Source organism: Neomonachus schauinslandi, chromosome 5, assembly GCF_002201575.2.
Source record: "Neomonachus schauinslandi chromosome 5, ASM220157v2, whole genome shotgun sequence".
NCBI classification, from domain to species: domain Eukaryota; kingdom Metazoa; phylum Chordata; class Mammalia; order Carnivora; family Phocidae; genus Neomonachus; species Neomonachus schauinslandi.
In genome coordinates, this window is record NC_058407.1 from 38,647,718 (window position 1) to 38,666,564 (window position 18,847).

General features: G+C 35.6%; 1 protein-coding gene across 4 annotated transcripts in view; it reads left to right on the forward strand.

Annotated features, from left to right (window-relative positions):
* The window catches only part of PPP1R12A (protein phosphatase 1 regulatory subunit 12A), a 145,586-nt gene that overhangs the window by 88,926 nt on the left and 37,813 nt on the right, over positions 1-18,847 (forward strand). For 2 of the 4 annotated variants that reach the window (XM_044915363.1, XM_021678642.1), the window contains exons 8-14: positions 55-212; positions 4,952-5,073; positions 13,599-13,814; positions 15,691-15,785; positions 16,226-16,330; positions 17,219-17,386; positions 17,779-17,955. In XM_044915363.1, the coding sequence (XP_044771298.1) occupies positions 55-212; positions 4,952-5,073; positions 13,599-13,814; positions 15,691-15,785; positions 16,226-16,330; positions 17,219-17,386; positions 17,779-17,955 (1,041 nt within the window). The remainder of the gene's footprint in view (positions 1-54; positions 213-4,951; positions 5,074-13,598; positions 13,815-15,690; positions 15,786-16,225; positions 16,331-17,218; positions 17,387-17,778; positions 17,956-18,847) is intronic. The other 2 variants (XM_044915364.1, XM_021678643.2) reach the window with 2 other exon arrangements.

Consider the following 18,847-nt stretch of genomic DNA (forward strand, 5'->3'; position numbering starts at 1 on the left):
TGTTTTTTGGTCTTTTGTGTTTTTAATCTTTTGAAAACTATTTTCCTTTCACAGCAAAGAGACACTGATTATTGAGCCAGAGAAAAATGCATCCCGTATTGAATCTCTGGAACAAGAAAAAGTTGATGATGAAGAAGAAGGAAAGAAAGATGAATCTAGCTGCTCTAGTGAAGAAGATGAAGAAGATGACTCAGAATCAGAAGCTGAAACAGGTAAAATTTGAAGCATAATGGGATTTTCAGTGAATTTTGATGCATTGTAAAATAAGATAAGATCAGGCTTTAATCAGGCTTTTGAAACCTTACTGACTGATTTGCTACTTGTTCAGATACCTGCCAAGCCAGTAAATTATCTTCCGGGGAGTATTAGAAACTTGAGTATAGTTGTGAATTTATTGTTCTCTAATGACCTGGAGGTTCTTACTTACCTCTGCGTTTTGCTGAACTGTATTTTTAGGTTTGAAGAAGGTGAAGATTCCCTTAGGATGGTACAGATAGGGTATGAATGGGCTCCCAGCAATTCAAGAATGCTTCTGATACTTTTTGAGGCTCAACAATCCAGGAAGTTGGTTCCAGTATCATCCCAAATATTCCCTAAGCAATAGTAAAATTTTAGAAAGTTGAGGCTGAATCAAGATACTTTCCTGTGGGGTGTGGAGAAATTTGCTTTGTTTCAAGAAATTTTGAAGATACAGGAAAGTATAATACACCTTCAGGGGCGCCTGGGTGGCTCGGTCGTTAAGCGTCTGCTTTCGGCTCAGGTCATGATCCCAGGGTCCTGGGATCGAGCCCCGCATTGGGCTCCCTGCTTGGCGGGGAGCCTGCTTCTCCCTCTCCCACTCCCTCTGCTTGTGTTCCCTCTCTCGCTGTGTCTCTCTCTGTCAAATAAATAAATAAATAATCTTAAAAAAAAAAAATACACCTTCATATTCCAACTACCAAGAATGAACAGCTGCTGACATTTAGCTATGTTTTCTTCAAATTTTTCTTATAATAAAATTTTAAAAATTACAGTTGTCTCCTTTAACCATTAACCCTAGTCTGCTTCCCTTTCCTTTCTTCCCAAAGTCAATCACTGTCTTGAGTTTTTTCTTTTATCTTCCAGTCCATTTTATACTCATATCTTATACATTCAGAAGTAATATATAGTAATTATAGGACAGTTTTGTGTTTTCATTTTTATACCTAGAAGTTGTTAGGCAACTTGCTTTTTTTTTTCACTCAAAAGTTGTAACTTTTAGGGCGCCTGGGTGGCTCAGTTGGTTAAGCGACTGCCTTCGGCCTAGGTCATGATCCTGGAGTCCCGGGATTGAGTCCCACATCAGGCTCCTTGCTCGGCGGGGAGTCTGCTTCTCCCTCTGACCCTCCTCCCTCTCATGCTCTCTGTCTCTCATTCTCTCTCTCGCAAATAAATAAAATCTTAAAAAAATAAAAGAGCTGAACCAAAAGTTGTAACTTTTAGATTTGTTTACATCTATCTGTATCTTTTTTTTTTTTTTTTAAAGATTTTATTTATTTATTTGACAGAGAGAGACATAGCGAGAGAGGAAACACAAGCAGGGGGAGGGGGAGAGGGAGAAGCAGGCCTCCCTCTGGTGCAGGGAGCCCGATGCGGGGCTCGATCCCAGGACCCTGGGATCACGACCCGAGCCAAAGGCAGACACCCAGCGACTGAGCCACCCAGGCGCCCCTACATCTATCTGTATCTTTACCTACATAACTTACCCCTCTAGTTGTTGTATAGTATTCATTAAATACATCTGTTTCCCTTCTGATAAAAATTTATCTTATTCCCATTTTTCCATTGTTGACAAATAATGCCATTGTGATCATTTGTGCAATTGTCTCCTTATGTACATAGGTAAGAGATATTCTACTAGGTATATACTTAAAAATGGAGTTATTGTGTCACATTTTCAGTTTTCATGGATGTTGCCAAATTTCTTTACAAAGTCACTATCACAATTTACATTCTTTTCTTTTTTATTATCAGGGTATGGTTTTCTGCATTGCATTGCTTCATCTGGCCCACGTGGTTTTATACATTTTATTTGCCAGAGTGCTTTTATTAAATAACATTTATTTTCTTACTCTGCATCGGTTAATCATTCACATCTTCAGACCAGTGTGAAATTCCAGTATTGCCATCTTTGAGTTGTATAACCTGATATTTTAACATGTAAATTTATCAGAAAAAATAGTCCATTTCCATTAAGATTTTTGATCAAAAAAAAAAGAAAGAAAGAAAAATTTATCAGGACCAGTATGGTGGTCATCAGTAAATAGAAATGAAGCCCTAGAATTTCTTGGGCTCCCTGTATTTCCTCTAGACACAGCAACAGTTCTGGATCATTTTATTTTTACTCACTCAGCAAAATATTTCACCTAAGAAAATACGGGAAACTGAAGTTTACTAAGTAAACGCACATCGAAGAAGATAGTGATTATCTTTTCCCATTAAAAACAAAATGTTATTAAACAAATAAAGGCTAGCTTTGTTGCCAGGTACTGTGTCTTAAATTCCTTTGTTTTTTTGAAGCTTACTAATCCTACAAGTAAATTATTTTTTGGTAAAACACAAAGTGTTTTTGAGATATGTGAATGTCTAGATTCTAGTCACCAGGGATATAATTTTTAATTTATTACTGTCATATTGCTGGTCAGGTGAGTCAGCATATCTTTTGTCTTGGTGAGAGTATAGGTAAAATTGGAAACTAAAGCAATCAGGTAGTCATTGAATATTATAACTCTTTTTTATGACATGCTAATTAAAGTATTTCTAATTATAAAAATAAATTATATGAGAATGAGCATGCACAGTGTTTAAGAACACGGACTGATTCATGAGTGTAATTGTATTTGTGGTTAATTTATTTAATCTCAGATTTCTCTAATCTCAGATTTCTCCGATTTTTCCTGCTTTAAATGGATACTATATATAGCAAATATTTAAACCAAAAGGAAAAAAAGGAAAATAAAAGGAAAAAAAAATCTTGAATTTTATCTTGTTTGTTATTTATTTTTCCTACTAGACTGTAAGCTGTATGCGGTTAAGATATTTTGGTTTTTCATCAACTGGTATATCCCCAGTACCTACCTAGGACAGTAGGACGCAGTACCTAGTACTTGAAATATGGAGACATTTAAAAATATTTGTTGAATTACTCTCTCCAGTTAGGTAGACTGTTTTCCAGGATGATGGTCTAATAGATTATGCATGATTTGTACTTAAATTGTACTGAATAGGCTTAGCTTCTATTGAATGAAAAGAGGTATTGTTTAACACTGAGAATAAAGTTTATTAGACTGTGGTTAGCTCATTCAGTTTATTCAAAAAGCTAAGATCATAGTGGTTTTTAAATGAGCCACTTTCGCCTTGTTCTTTGGTATGGTTTGAGATATTATGCTTTTCACCCTATTAACATCTTGTGGGTATTTTCTTAGTCACAAATAGAATTGAATGAATCAATTCAGAACTATTTGGTGTTTATACATGTGTATATATAGCCCTAAAGATAATTATATTTTAATATTGTCTACTTACAAAGTATAATGGCATACAATAATGATAAGGTGGAAAATTATTTTAGGAAACTGACCTAAGGGAGAGAGAGGTTTAATGAATAGGAGTATAATGAAAATGAGTATCTCATAGAGTTTTAAAGTACTATACTTCTTCTCAGAAGTATAGAAGAATACCTGTCCTCCCTCATTTTGAAACCAAAGGACTATTTTAAAACTAGATAAATGATCTTTGACCATTTGAAAAGTAAGCCTTTCTGGCCCATTTATAAATTAGTTAATTTATAGATTTAAATTTATAGGTAACTGTTTTTGCTAAAAGCCAGTCTGATTTCTGTGTTCAAATATAGGGGCACCTGGGTCATGCAGTCGGTTAAGCATCTGACTCAGGTGGTGATATCAGGGTTGTGAGATCAAGCCCTGTGTCAGGCTTTGTGCTCAGCGTGGAGTCTGCTTGAGATTCTCTCTCCCTCTCACACTCGTGTGCGTGTGCTCTCTCTCTCAAATAAGTAAATCTTTAAAAATATGTGTTCAAATACAGTCTGAATCTTTTCTGGCATCGATATTTTCAAAAACGTTTTTCCAAGTGCTTCATTGTTAGTTGGAAATTGTCTCAATACATTGTGAAAAGAGATTTAATCTTAAATCAACTAATATTCTGGTTTAAGATTGGACTTTTTAGGGGTGAGCAAATATGCTCTTTGTGACATTTAACATGCTATTTGACAGGAATATAAGCTGATTATTGCCAAAAAGCACTTTTTAGATTTCCTGGAATAAAGAAGAACTATGAGTTTTAAATAAACAATGTAAATTGTAGATCTATTAGAAAAATTGTATAGCTCTTGTAATCTTTTTAGTTGCACTGTATTCATGCATTCAGCTTTTTTTTTTTTTTTTAAGATTTTATTTATTTGTCAGAGAGAAAGAGAGAGACAAGCAGCGGGGGAGTGGCAGGGAGAGGGAGAAGCAGGCTCTCCACTGAGCAGGGAGCCCGATGGGGGTTAAATAAATTAACCACAAATACAATTAGACTCATGAATCAGTCCGTGTTCATGAACCCTGGGATCATGACCTGAGCTGAAGGCATACACTTAACCGGCTGAGCCACCCAGGCATCCTGCATTCAGCTTTTAAATATTAATTTTTTTATATTTCTATAGTGTTAAAAGTATGAAAATCAGATTCTGGTTTTGCTTTTTATTCTTAGAAGCTTTGTTGTGTCCTCATGTTCTGTTATTTGTTTCTGCATGCATATTGAGACATTTCTAGAAACTCCTTGAAAAATTCACTTGTTAAAAGGGAAAAAAATGGAAAAGACTTGAATTAACAAAACCTTAAACAAAAATGAATATAAAATACTATTTTTCTAGACATTGAAACAATCCATACTGAATCTTGACTCCATGTTTTTCATGTTTTGGTAATAGATAAGACAAAGCCCATGGCTTCTGTAACTAATGCCAATACTTCTAGTACACAAGCAGCTCCTGTAGCTGTTACAACACCTGTGTCATCTGGTCAGGCAACACCTACATCACCTATGAAAAAGGTAAGCCAAAATTGTGTTTGCTAAAAATACATATATTCTGTTTAAGTACTAAAGCATTAAGACAGTTCTTAAATTTTTATGGTTTATTCCAAAAATATTTAAGGTTTAGAATAAGAATATATTTTTCTTTTATAATTTGAGATTTCCTTTGAACCGTATTCTTTTTAAAAAATACTTTTTAAAGTATTAGTTTGCATATGAAAACTAATGATAATGGTCATGGTAGTTTTTATTTCTGTTGAACTTTTGAGAAACATGGGTTTTATATCCTTTATCCCTGGTAAGTAAAGGCGCATTTTGATAATTTCACAGTTAAGCACAAAAAGTACTATCATAAGTCAATGAGAGAGCTAGCATCTAGATTTTCTAACTCTGTACAAAGCACCAGGCATGCAAGTATGGTATGCCAGTAAGAGCATGATCTCTGATGTCAGACAAACCAGAGATCCACTCCTGACCCCACCTCTTATTAATTGTAAGGACATTGAGCAAGTTACTGTCTTCCTTATCTGTCAGGGAAAAGGCAAAACAAAAATAATAAACAAAAAGAGAAAGTAGATTAGCATTATAAGCCTTGATTGAGAGAGAGAGCCTGGCTAGTGACTAAGTGCTCTCAAAATGTTAGTTTTACTTCTTCCTCTTCTCCCTTATTCTGTTCCCCATTTGTTCTCTGTCCTTTTGCCTCCTTTTCTCCACCAAACAGTGCTTCCCAAGAAGTGTGTGTTGATCCAGAACCTGTACTTCTTTTAACTCAAAGATTATAGGTTTTGTTTTGTTTACCACTGGTCTCTTTTTAAAGGCTTCTCCCAACCACCCTTACTTATCTTTAATGAGCATACTCATGTCCCTCTGTGTACACACACACACTTTTTTGTGGGAACATTTAAGAATTGAGTGCAATCAACATAACACTTTACCCCTAAGTACTTGAGTATGTATCTCCTAAATACGAAAGCGTTATCCTTCATTCCCATACTAAAATGATCCTATTTAGGATATTTAACTTTGGTATAATACTGTTATCTATGTTCATTATATATAAACCATAGTCAAGATTTTTTCAGTTGTCCTCCTACTAATGTTTTTCTGTTTGTTTTTTCAAATCAAGGGTCCACTGAGGGATTGCACATTGTGTTTAACTGTCGTGTCTCTGCCTTTGGACTTCTTATTTTGTTGCTTATCTGACATTATTTGGTTTGCATGGATTTGAGGACTGATTTTAAATCCCCATAGTGTTTCTATTATGTTGTCAGTTTTGTTAATCTTTGGATTTGGCTCCAAGTGGTCAAAATGTTTAGAATAATAAACTAGAGAAGTTTCTGAAACTCCATACTGCTAGTAATTATCTTCCTCTAAAACTCTTGCTAAGGAAAGTGATAATATGGGTTCTTAGTGGTAGAAATGTATGGATTTCAGTGGTACATTTTGAATATCAGGGAAATACATGAATGATTTATCTTACCTTCTGTATTCCATAATTGAGGGCTTCCTGAATTCAGCTAGAACCTGCATTCATATGATAATAATTATATTATATATGCTTAAAAATGCAGTTCTCTGGGGGTAATCTGTCTGCAGAATTTTAAAGATGATTATCATGCTATAACTGGAGTCACCATAGGCTGTTTTAAACTTTATTTAATTCTAGAGCCCTTGTATATGTCTTCAATGAGTACCAAACTTTAGCTCTTTTGATTTACTGTTAAAATTACAGGATTATCAAAAGTTCCCAAAAGCTCCATCCCCTGAAATATCTGGCCACAAATAACTGGCTCTCATTCTTTTGAGTATTTAGCTAAGCGATCTCTTTACTACTATAGTCAAATAATTGCAGGAGACTCCTTTTGATCAATTATATTTTTCTTAAGCATAGCCCCGATTTAATAACGTAATTGCTCTTAATAACTTTTAATAATTGTTAAAGTAATAATAACTGTTAGAGTTAGGCCTGTAACCTCTTGGCTATAAAAATCCTTATTCAGAACTACTTCTGATTCTGTAATTAAATTGATGTAATAACAACTATCTGCTTTCTGTGATTTGCATATGTAGAAACTCCATTTCATTCTCAGTTTCAGGTATCATAACTTACTTTGAAGATTACATTTATTTAGTCTTTGTTCTTAAGGTTTTGTAGCCAAATTTTATTTTATTTTATTTATTTTTTTTTTTTTTTAAAGATTTTATTTATTTATTTGACAGAGACAGAGACAGCGAGAGCAGGAACACAAGCAGGGGGAGTGGGAGAGGGAGGAGCAGGCTTCCCGCTGAGCCGGGAGCCCGATGTGGGACTCGATCCCAGGACCCTGGGACCATGACCTGAGCCGAAGGCAGTCGCCTAACCAACTGAGCCACCCAGGCGCCCCAGCCAAATTTTATTTTAATCAATAAAGTTGTGGCGTACAAATAATTTGAAGTATTATTTTAATGGCTAGAGCAATCTTATTTTGTATGACTTTTAAAGCCCATTATTATGTTAAGTGATATTTTTCATGTTAATTTAGCATTTTAATGTTTTCTAAGTTAGTTTCAAGAATTTCCCTTTAACTTAGAGTCCTAACAGATGAATTTCCTTAGATGAATTGTTAATCTGTAAAATGCATATTAAAAGATTTTGTAGTTCAGAGTTCTGTTTTTAGGTTCCCACTCACTACTCTGGTTTTGATATATAGACAAAGGTATCTTAAGTTTTCTTGCTTCCTCCACCAGTGCATAAACTGTATAGAAATGCACACACAGGGGCGCCTGGATGGCTCAGTTAGTTAAACGTCTGCCTTCAGCTCAGGTCATGATCTCGGGGTCCTGGGATCGAGTCCCACATTGGGCTCCCTGCTCAGTGGGGAGTCTGCTTCTCCCTCTCCCTCTGCCTGCCACTCCCCGCTTGTGCTCTCTGTCAAATAAATAAATAAAATCTTTTAAAAAATTTTTTAAAAAATCACGCATGCGCATACACACCCACAGCAAGAAATAGATCACAAAACAGGAAGCTCTAAAACAGTATGAAATATCACTTATTATTATCTCTAATAATTCAGGGTAGCTACAGAGAAATGTAGATATAGTCTCTTTAAATGATCTTCCCTTAAGTTCTTAACTCTTCAGCTAAGATTAAAGAGCGACCAGGCCTGTGATTTGTGGAGATGTTTCCTATAAAACCATCAGTTTGGTTTTATGATTTAAAGTTTTAACAGTAGGGGCACCTGGCTGGCTCCGTCAGGAGAGCATGCAGCTCTTGATCTCGGGGTCATAAGTTTAAAGCCTGCAATGGGTGTAGAGATTATTAAAAAAAAATAATAAGTAAACTTTAAAATATTAACAGTAAGCTTATATACTGTTATAAACAGTTATAAACTGTTATAAACAGTAAGTTTATATACTCTCTTTAATCAAAATAAATATTGCTGCGATCTCTGAAAAAGATTACCTACTTTTCTGTATGCACATAAATTCTGGTAAGTGTAAGCTGTATTTACTAGATGATAAAAATTCATAATTTTTTTAGAATTAAGTGTTTTGGTTAGTTGAATCCAATTATTAAGTGTAATAGTAATTTAATAAAAAACTATGTACTGTGGCCATATGTATGCCAATAAAAGTGTACAAATATAGAATGACGGTTTATCTTGGGAAAAAAATGGAAGAGATCGTATTTATTTGAGGAAATAAAATTAGAACATTTGAGATCTTGAATGAGTAGGTAGTATTTCAACTAACAGGAGAGTTTGTACAGTTTACTGAAAGGAAGAGACGAGAAACAATGTGAGCAAAGTAGGGATAATGTGAAATATTTTGCAGGAAAAATAAGTTGTGTAGTTTGGTTGATTTATACGGTACATATACAAAGTAAAACAGGAAAAGTAAAGCCAAATTATGGAATGTCTTCATTTCTATGGTAACATTTTTATAGTTTGATAGATAGTAGAGAACCATTGAAAATGTTTGAACGGGGCCATGAGACTATTAATTGGGCAGCAACATACAGATGTATTTGAAGGGAGGCTAATTGAGAGAAGATTGAATAGAAAGTTGTTGTTGTTGTTGTTTTTAATTTATTTGAGAGAGAGAATGAGATAGAGAGAGAGAGAGAGCATGGGACGGGGGAGGGTCAGAGGGAGAAGCAGACTCCCCTCTGAGCAGGGAGCCCGATGCGGGACTCGATCCTGGGACTCCAGGATCATGACCTGAGCCAAAGGCAGCCGCTTAACCAACTGAGCCACCCAGGCACCCTGAATAGAAAGTTTTTTTTAGTGATTTCATTTCATATTTTTTTTGATGTAGTGTTCCATGATTCATTGTTTGCGTATAACACCCAGTGCTCCATTCAGTACGTGCCCTCTTTAATACCCACCACCAGGCTAACCCATCCCCCCACCCCCCTCCCCTCTAGAACCCTCAGTTTGTTTCTCAAGAGTCCATAGTCTCTCATGGCTTGTCTCCCCCTCCAATTTCCCCCCCTTCATTTTTTCCTTCCTTCTATCTTCTTATTCTTTTTTTTTTTTAAAAACATATAATGTATTATTTTTTTTTTTTCAAAGATTTTTATTTATTTATTTGAGACAGAGAGAATGAGAGAGACAGAGAGCACATGAGAGGGGGGAGGGTCAGAGGGAGAAGCAGGCTCCCTGCCGAGCAGGGAGCCCGATGCGGGACTCAATCCCGGGACTCCAGGATCATGACCTGAGCCGAAGGCAGTCGCTTAACCAACTGAGCCACCCAGGCGCCCCATATAATGTATTATTTGTTTCAGAGGTACAGGTCTATGATTCAACAGTCTTACACAATTCACAGTGTTCACCAGAGCACATACCCTCCCCAGTGTCTATCACCCAGCCACACCATCCCTCCCACCCCCCACCACTCCAGCAACCCTCAGTTTGTTTCCTGAGATTAAGAATTCCTCAGATTAAGAATTCCTCATGTCAGTGAGGTCATATGATACATGTCTTTCTCTGATTGACTTATTTCGCTCAGCATAATACCCTCCAGTTCCATCCATGTCATTGCAAATGGTAAGATTTCATTCCTTTTGATGGCTGCATAATATTCCATTGTATATATATACCACATCTTCTTTATCCATTCATCTGATGATGGACATCTTGGCTCTTTCCATAGTTTGGCTATTGTGGACATTGCTGCTATAAACATTGGGGTGCACGTACCCCTTCGGGTCCCTACATTTGTATCGTTGGGGTAAATACCCAGTAGTGCAATTGCTGGGTCATAGGGTAGCTCTATTTTCAACTTTTTAGGAACCTCCATACTGTTTTCCAGAGTGGCTGCACCAGCTTGCATTCCCACCAACAGTGTAGGAGGGTTCAAATCTTAATATATTATCTCTTTGCTCCTAGAAAAAAATAAAAAATTTTAAAAAAGGAAGTTATTGAAGTTGCCCAAGATGATCGAGTAGAGAAGTGGCAGTGGTCTTATAAAGGACAAGGAGATTCAGAGACTTGGCATCTAATTTATAAATGGGGGAAGATGACTAAGAAGTCTAACAGGACTATGAAATTTCAAATATAGGGAAGTGAAGAAATTTATTGTGCTACCAACAGAAATAGGGAACTGAGGGTGAGCCAGTTTGGAAATAAAGGTGTTTGATTTTAAATATGTTGAGTTTCAGGTTCCAGTTGTAGTTCTAGATAGTTCATTCTCTAGGTAAATAGAAATTTAGGACTGGCTGGGGCTCCTGGGTGGCTCAGTCAGTTAAGCGGCTGCCTTCGGCTCAGGTCACGTTCCCAGGTCCTGGGATCGAGCCCCGCATCGGGCTCCTTGCTCAGCGGAGAGCCTGCTTCTCCCTCTCCCTCTGCCTGCTGCTCCCCCTGCTTGTGCTCTCTATCTCTCTCTCTGTGTCAAATAAATAAATAAAATCTTTAAAAAAAAACTTCTCAGGACTGCGAATTTAGGAGTCAGGCTGAACTAGAGATAACAAATTTGAGAATAAGCTGAGTACTGTTAATATTTAGCCTGAGGAAGTATAGAAGACCCTATTCCTGCAGGAGAAGAAAGTAGAAAGGGAAGATAGGAGATCTGAAAACAGTCTTGAGAAGCTTATGTTGCAGGACTGTGCTAACAACAGCAAAAAGACCAAGAACGAAGGTGGTCAGAAGAGTAAGAAAGTCAAAACAGTATACTGTTTACAAAAGTCAAAAGAGTTTCAGGGAGTGGGTATAGTTGAGTATTTTAGAGATGTTCATTTATAGATTAAGTAAAATTGAAAGGAGCTTTGAAACACAGAAAGCAATAAATCCAAATTCACATTAGGCAGAGTGGAGATATATCATCATTATAGTGCAACAAATGTCCATTTCAAAATTGATAATACTGCCTCATTTTTCTCAACTCTAAAATAGCAGTAATAATAGCATTTCACTGGGTGGTTGCAAGGATTACCCATGGGAAGAATTTTAAGCTTAGAGCCTGACAGGAGCAAACATCTATTCAATGTCAGCTTCTGTTGTACCATTCAGTAAATGTTAGGTTACCTATTTGTCCTGGAGGAGTAACTTTATTTCCAGTTTGGGGGAGGTTCTAGGTGAAGAATTGGCAAACCATGGTCCGTGGGCCAAGAGCTGGCCCACTACCTGTTTTTGTACAGCCCACATATTAGAATGGTTTTAATATTTTTAAATGGTTGGGAAAATCAAAAGAATGTTTTGTGACACAAATTCAAATTTCAATGTACCTAAATGAAGTTTTATTAGAACATGGCCACATTCATTCACTTATGTATTACCTGTGGCTACTTTGGTCTAACAGTGTAGATGAACAGTTGAAACAGAGACCCTGTGGTTTGCAAAGCCTAAAATTCACAATCTGGTCCTTTACAGAAAAGTTCTCCAACCCCTATTCTTGGATGCTACGACTTTAGACTCAGAAATCAATAACCAGTCATCTCAGTGCCTGTCTTATTGTATACAATGTTTACAGAAGTCCCCGGACTTTCTCAGTCAGTGGAACCCTTAATGGTTTATTAATTTTTTTCACAGTGCCTCTTGGCCAGAGAAGTACCTCTTTGTTTCATTCATTAAGTAGTTAAGTGCAAGTAAGTTAACAATGGCAGTTTGTGCAGCGTCCAACAGGTGTCACTGTGCTTTCTCTTAAAACTTTAAAATACCCCACAGTCCCTTGTGATTTTATACTGGCACCCTAGAATTCTTCAGCGCACATTTTGGGAACTGGGGAATGCTGTGTATCTTGAGTCTGTTTTTTTACCCTATTGATAGGAATTACAGGAGGTATCAGAAGTATCTTACACAATAGTTTTGTCTATGAAGTAGCCCTTTGACATCCTGGGTGCTTTAATAAGCTCTCTTAAACTGCTAATGATAGCAAACTTTGGCAATAAATATGGGGGAAAGTTTTTTTTTTTTTTTTTAATTACCCATACCCTATAATTATAGGAACTTGTTAGTTGCTATATTCACCCATCTAGTTCTTAACTGCGGTTAAATATTTAAACTCTGAGTTGATGAATGAAGTAGGTAAAGATAACAGATGTTTCATTTTTATGGCTTTTGGAAAGCCTTGAAAATGAGGTATTTGTATAAAAAATTAATTTTTAGTTAAAATGTTTAATATTTTGTAAAATCAAATAGTTTAAGGCTATGATATTAAAAATATTGATGAATTAAATGTCATAAATGGAAGATATGTCATTTATTACTTTTTGTTGATTATGCTGGATTAAAAATGTTTTAACCCAAGTATATAAATGAATAAAGACAAAATTCAAGTGCAGTCAGTTTGTTCATTCATATACTATAACATCATCTGCTCCATGTGCCTTTAACTGCTTTAGAAATTTCTTTATTAGATTCTTTCAGAATCTTTCTCATACTAAAACTAGAACTTGTTCCCAGTAACTTAAGATTGGATCATTACCCAGTTATTGGGCTTTAGTTTGCTATAAAAACCTTTTTTTTTTTAAAGTGTGTTTTGTTCGTAACTTCCTTTTCTGTTTTTATGCTTTCAATCTTTATCTCTTTACCTGTCTTATTTTAATTGGCTTTAGTATGATTTCATTGCTCCTATCATGCCTGTGGTGGAGTCAGTAGATCCTGCATCATGGAGGCAGGGCTTGCGCAAAACTGGCATTGTTCTTGTGCCCAATAAGGGTGAAAAATCTATGGTGAGGCATTTCTATGTGCTGCAAGGATTTATATTAGGTTACAACATAACAAGTTTAATATAAATACTGGTGCCAAAGATGCATGGTTTTAAAGTCCTTATGGTGTGCTCATTTCCGTTCTCTGTATTTGCATCATAATTTTTCTGTGTGATATAAAGTGTGGAGTGTGTTTTATTAAATCTAACTTTTGGAAAGGTAGTTCTATTTTTTTTTTTTTCAGTTTTAGATCTTTACATTTTTTACTAAGACATTAACCTACTTAGTAAAAGTGTTTCTCCTGAAACTATTAACTATAATTTGAGACATATTATCTGTAAACTTGTCATTTCCAGCTTAAGGATTGATCAGTCTTGATAATTATTTTTTCTTCTCCTTAAAAATAAAATAAAAACAGTTTCCAACCTCAGCTACAAAAGTTTCTCCCAAAGAAGAAGAAAGAAAAGATGAGTCTCCTGCATCTTGGAGGCTAGGACTTAGAAAGACTGGCAGTTACGGCGCACTTGCAGAAATCACAGCATCTAAAGAGGCTCAGAAAGACAAAGACACTGCAGGGGTGATGCGTTCAGCTTCAAGTCCCAGGCTTTCCTCCTCTTTGGATAATAAAGAAAAGGTAATCTATTTCCTAATCTGGTTTCTATCAAAACTCTAATAATTTGTTTTCTAGGAACATCAGATCTGATGGATTTTCTACTGTGTATCATTATTAGATCTGTGTATCAACTTAATTCACCTGACTTAATGAATTGCATGATAATAATACAAATATACCTACCTTAAACAGATGTCAATATGGAATTATAGGCATATATCCGAGATAGTGTGTGTTTGACTCCAGACCACTGCAGTAAAGCAAGTCAAATGAATTTTTTTGTTTCCCACTGTATGTAAAAAAATATATTTATACTATACTGTAGTCTCTTAAGTGTGCAATAGCATTATGTCTAAAGAAAATATACATACCTTAATTAAAAAATACTTTATTGCTAAAAAATGCTAACCATAATCTGAGCTTTCAGCAGGTCATAATCACTGATCATAGATTACCATAGCAAATGTAATAATAATGAAAAAGCTTGAGGGTGCCTGGGCTTCTCATTCAGTTAAGTATCTGACTCTTGGTGTTGGCTCAGATTATGATCTCAGGGTCGTGAGATCAAGCCCCTCATCGGGCTCTTCACTCAGTGCAGAGTTTGCTTGAGATTCTCTCTCCCTCTCCTTCTGCCCCTCCCCTTGCTTGCATGCATGCTCTCTCAAACAAAAAAATAAATCTTTAAAAAAAAAAATTGAAATATTTTGAAATATTGTGGGACTCACCAAAATGTGACACAGAGACACAAAGTAAGCAAATGCTGTTGGAAAATGGCTGGGATGTACTTGCTTGATGCAGAGTTGTAACAAATTCCAATTTATGAAAACCACAATATCTGTTAAATGCAATAAAATGAAGCGTGCCTCTGTAAGTGTTGGGAAAATCAGGTGTATTCGCCAAAAAAATAAATTATGAGATTATACTTAAATGAATCCCTTACCTACTTGAGAGCTTACAATAAAATGTATTAAGGGGCATTTATTCTAGAATTTATTTATTCCAGAATGTAATTGTACTCCTAGGTTGCATTTATCCAGTGTCTGCAATTTTTTTATCTGCTTTTTCATCTGATACATCAAAAGCAACATCCTTCTAATGAGTAGTTTTAATAACTATATTTGGAAAGGAGTATTAAATTATAAATTATATCAAATAGAATGTACCACAGTTCATTCAGTGATATTTTATATAGCTGGATTATTTATTTTCTATTGCATTTTCAGTGCTTAGACTTTTTTCCATATAGTTTCCTTCCTCTATTTAAAAGTGTTTCTTTGTATCAGAAATTCAGAAATGGAATTTCTCATCAAGTAATTTTAATGTTTTTTTGTTTTGTATAAATTGACTGCCCAATTATTTTCCAAGTACTTGATGCCAATATAGTGGGAACGTATCAGATGGCCTTGCTACTATAGTTTCAACCAGATCTGGATAAATATAATTTTCGTAATTTTTGTTCTGAATATTTTAATGTTATATCAAAGTAGTGAATAATAATTGGGACTTACCAGTCAACCATATTTGAGCCTTATTTCCCTGGAAAAAGAAGAATATTTTACTTTATTATACTGCATTACCTTATATAATCTGTTATAGAAATTTAGAAAAAGTCATTAAAATGTGGAGGGTTTTTTTTTCCTTATACTAAAATATTGTCTAATTCTAGATTAAAGGAGAAAGAAAAGAAAATTGGTTTAAACACTTTGTCCTTTAGTGTTTACAGTACTATAGATAGACATTAGTTTTAGAGTATAGCTAGGAACTTTGGAAGAATACTATCAACTGTGATGGCTGTATAATTGTACCTTGTTGAATACTTTTTCCTTAATACTTCTAGCAGCTCCTATAATCATCACACAGATTTATTTTTACTCATTTTTTTTTTCCTGTTGTGTAGGAGAAAGATAGTAAAGGAACTAGGCTTGCATATGTTGCACCTACAATACCAAGACGACTAGCCAGTACATCTGACATTGAAGAGAAGGAAAACAGGTGGATTCATTGTGATTTGCTCTATGTTTTTACTATGAAATCTTTATTGGGGTGCCTGGGTGACTCATTCGGTTAAGCGTCCAACTCTTGATTTCAGCTCAGGTCATGATCTCAGGGTCGTGAGATTGAGCCCCGTGTCGGGCTCTGTGCTGGGCATGGAGCCTTCCTGGGATTCTCGCTCTGCCCTATCCCCTCCCCATATTTTGTGATCATAAGTAAAACTTCAGTAAACGTCTTAATTTCCTCCCCCCTATAATTAGGATTATACCCTAGGGATAGAATCTTAGAACTGGAATTACTTTCACTTCTTAATAATGTGCCAGAGTGTTTTCCCAAGGGATTTTACTAGTTTCTGCTTCTACTAATGTTTATTAATATACAGCTTTCTTAACCCTATTTTAAAATTATATACCAGAATTTGAAGGATGTTCTTTTCACAGAGATTCTTCAAGTTTGCGAACAAGTAGTTCTTACACAAGAAGAAAATGGGAAGATGATCTCAAAAAGAACAGCACAATTAATGAAGGATCAACTTATCATAAAAGGTAATATAATTCTTGAATAACTTTCATGTCTTTTATAAAAATATGAGGCAATTTGTTTGGAGTCCTCAGTTTAATATCATTAAGAAAATAATGCGTTTTTATAAATATGTCTTTTGTTTAAATAAAACATCATTTAAAGACCCAGAATATATATTTAAAGATGGGTGAAAATTTGCTTCTACTTATGCCTTCCTATTATATATATATGTTTCATTAGATTTGATTTATTAGGAAGTATCTTTTAGATTGTAGCATATTTAAAAGGAACTCCTTATATAATTAACTAGAGCAGTTGAAATAGATCAGTGTCTTCACTGATCTGGTCATTATTTACTGACCTAGTAGTTTCTACATTTCTTAGAACTCAGAGATATGGAAATGTCCGTAATAAAATCACATTGGAGAGGAGGGGGGGGAAACCTTTAAATATTTTCTCTGCTAAAAGCAGCCGAAAAGAAGAGTAAAAGATGAACAAGTATAATATAGGCATGGGTCATTCCTAAGGATGTGACTCATTGCTGAAACACTTTTCTTCAAAAAGGTCCATCTTCACTTTCCCTGAGTAAAACTAAACGTGTTTTTCTCAGACCTAGTCTGGCATGACCATATGGTCTGGAACAGTCCAGGAATGAAAAATACCAGATCAGATCATCTTTGAGTCCTACTGAGGGAGGGGGGAGGCAGTAAAATGATACACTACCAAATTAGTGAAATCATCCAGACTCCTAGCAAGTTGTAGATGCAACTCTTGGTGCTGGAGCCGGTGGTGTATTTAGGAACACCGTTTTTTAGATTCTTCCTAGCCTTGTGAATCTGTGTAATATATAGACATTAACTATAGCATACACATACAAACACATCCTATATAGATATGACTCTTTCCTTCAGTTGCTCCTTTGGTAGAAGACCAGATGATTTGATTAGTTCTAGTGTTCCAAGCACCACATCAACACCAACAGTTACCTCTGCAGCTGGGCTTCAGAAAAGCCTGCTTTCCGGCACAAGCACTACTACAAAGATTACAACGGGTTCTTCCTCAGCAGGCACACAAAGCAGGTGAGTTACAGATACATTTTGTGTTCAGGCCTACTGTGTGCTTATGTATGTGCATGCATTTTTGTTTAGAAGATTGTGGGGCTCTGGATTTTTTCATTTACCTCATTAAAATTATTTACAATCAAAAATTGGTTCCAAAAAGAGGCAATTATGCATGTCTGGGGAAAAAATTAAGTTCCCGAATTATTAACTTTCTTTGAATCAGGCTGCTTAAAATGTAAATTTCTCCTTTGACAGTTCTGGGTGAGCTTTTTGGTTCATAGTTGAAAGATGTCTTGCCTTGTGTTTTAAAAAAATCCATCCCTGTTGTCACGTTTCAGCTGCTAGAAAGTGCTTTCATTGTTTAGCTATTTTCCTTTTCTCTTTTTGTGTTGCTGCTTATGATGCGATAGTACCTCAAATCGTTTGTGGGCTGAGGATAGTACTGAAAAAGAAAAGGACAGTGTTCCTACGGCATTGACCATCCCTGTTGCTCCAACTGTTGTAAATGCTGCAGCCTCAACCACAACCCTGACTACAACTACTGCTGGCACTGTCTCCTCCACATCAGAGGTCAGGGAGAGACGCAGGTGTGTAAAGGTCCTCACAGGACTGCTGCTCGGTCTTGCCCAGTGATGAAAGTTGTCTGTTTTGCTTTTTAATCTTGTCCAGTTGGTGACCATCTCTTGAGTAGGTTAATAAATGAAATAACCTGTATCAGCTCAGAACTGTGTAGATTGATATAATGGGCAATTATTAGCATTTTGGCTTGGTGACTCCCTCGGACAGAATTGATGTTTTCATTTCAAGGCAGTAGCCAGACGCTTGTCTTCTTAGCCATCTTCATTTTTTTAATGGTTGTTTTAATTCAAGACATTTTTGTGATGGAAGATCTGTCTGAACACACCCAGTCAGACTCATGGAAGACTAGATCTGACAAAAACATACTTTTCATTTTTCTCTCTGTTTCCCCCATTATTAAAAAAATTTGATGGATGTTAACTGTTTTTGTTTTGTTATTTTTGAGATTTTCATTTTAAGAGTCTCAAAGATTTCTTAGGCATACATGTAAGCCAGATAATTTGTAAGTACATTGAGTACATTCACTTAGTTTTAATCCTAGCACATAAAAGGCACTTATTAAATTTCTTAAAGGGTTTATGAATTTATTTTGTGGGCTTAAATGTTATTAAGAGCATTGCTTTACTTCTTCCTGCTGCTCATAATTGGTATGGAATCACAGATGTGGAAAGGAACTTACCTGTGGTATCTTTGCTTTACAGAAGGAAACTAAGACCCAGAGATATTAAGTGACTTTTCTACTTTTATATAATTCTTAATTTAAAAATAACAACCTTTCAGTTGCTTAGAAAATAATAAGCAATCTGTGACTACTAAGGACTAAAATTATGCACCCTATATAGTTACAAGAAAGAGATCAGTATGACAGTATGATATAGTAATGATTAAGGCAGTGGATTT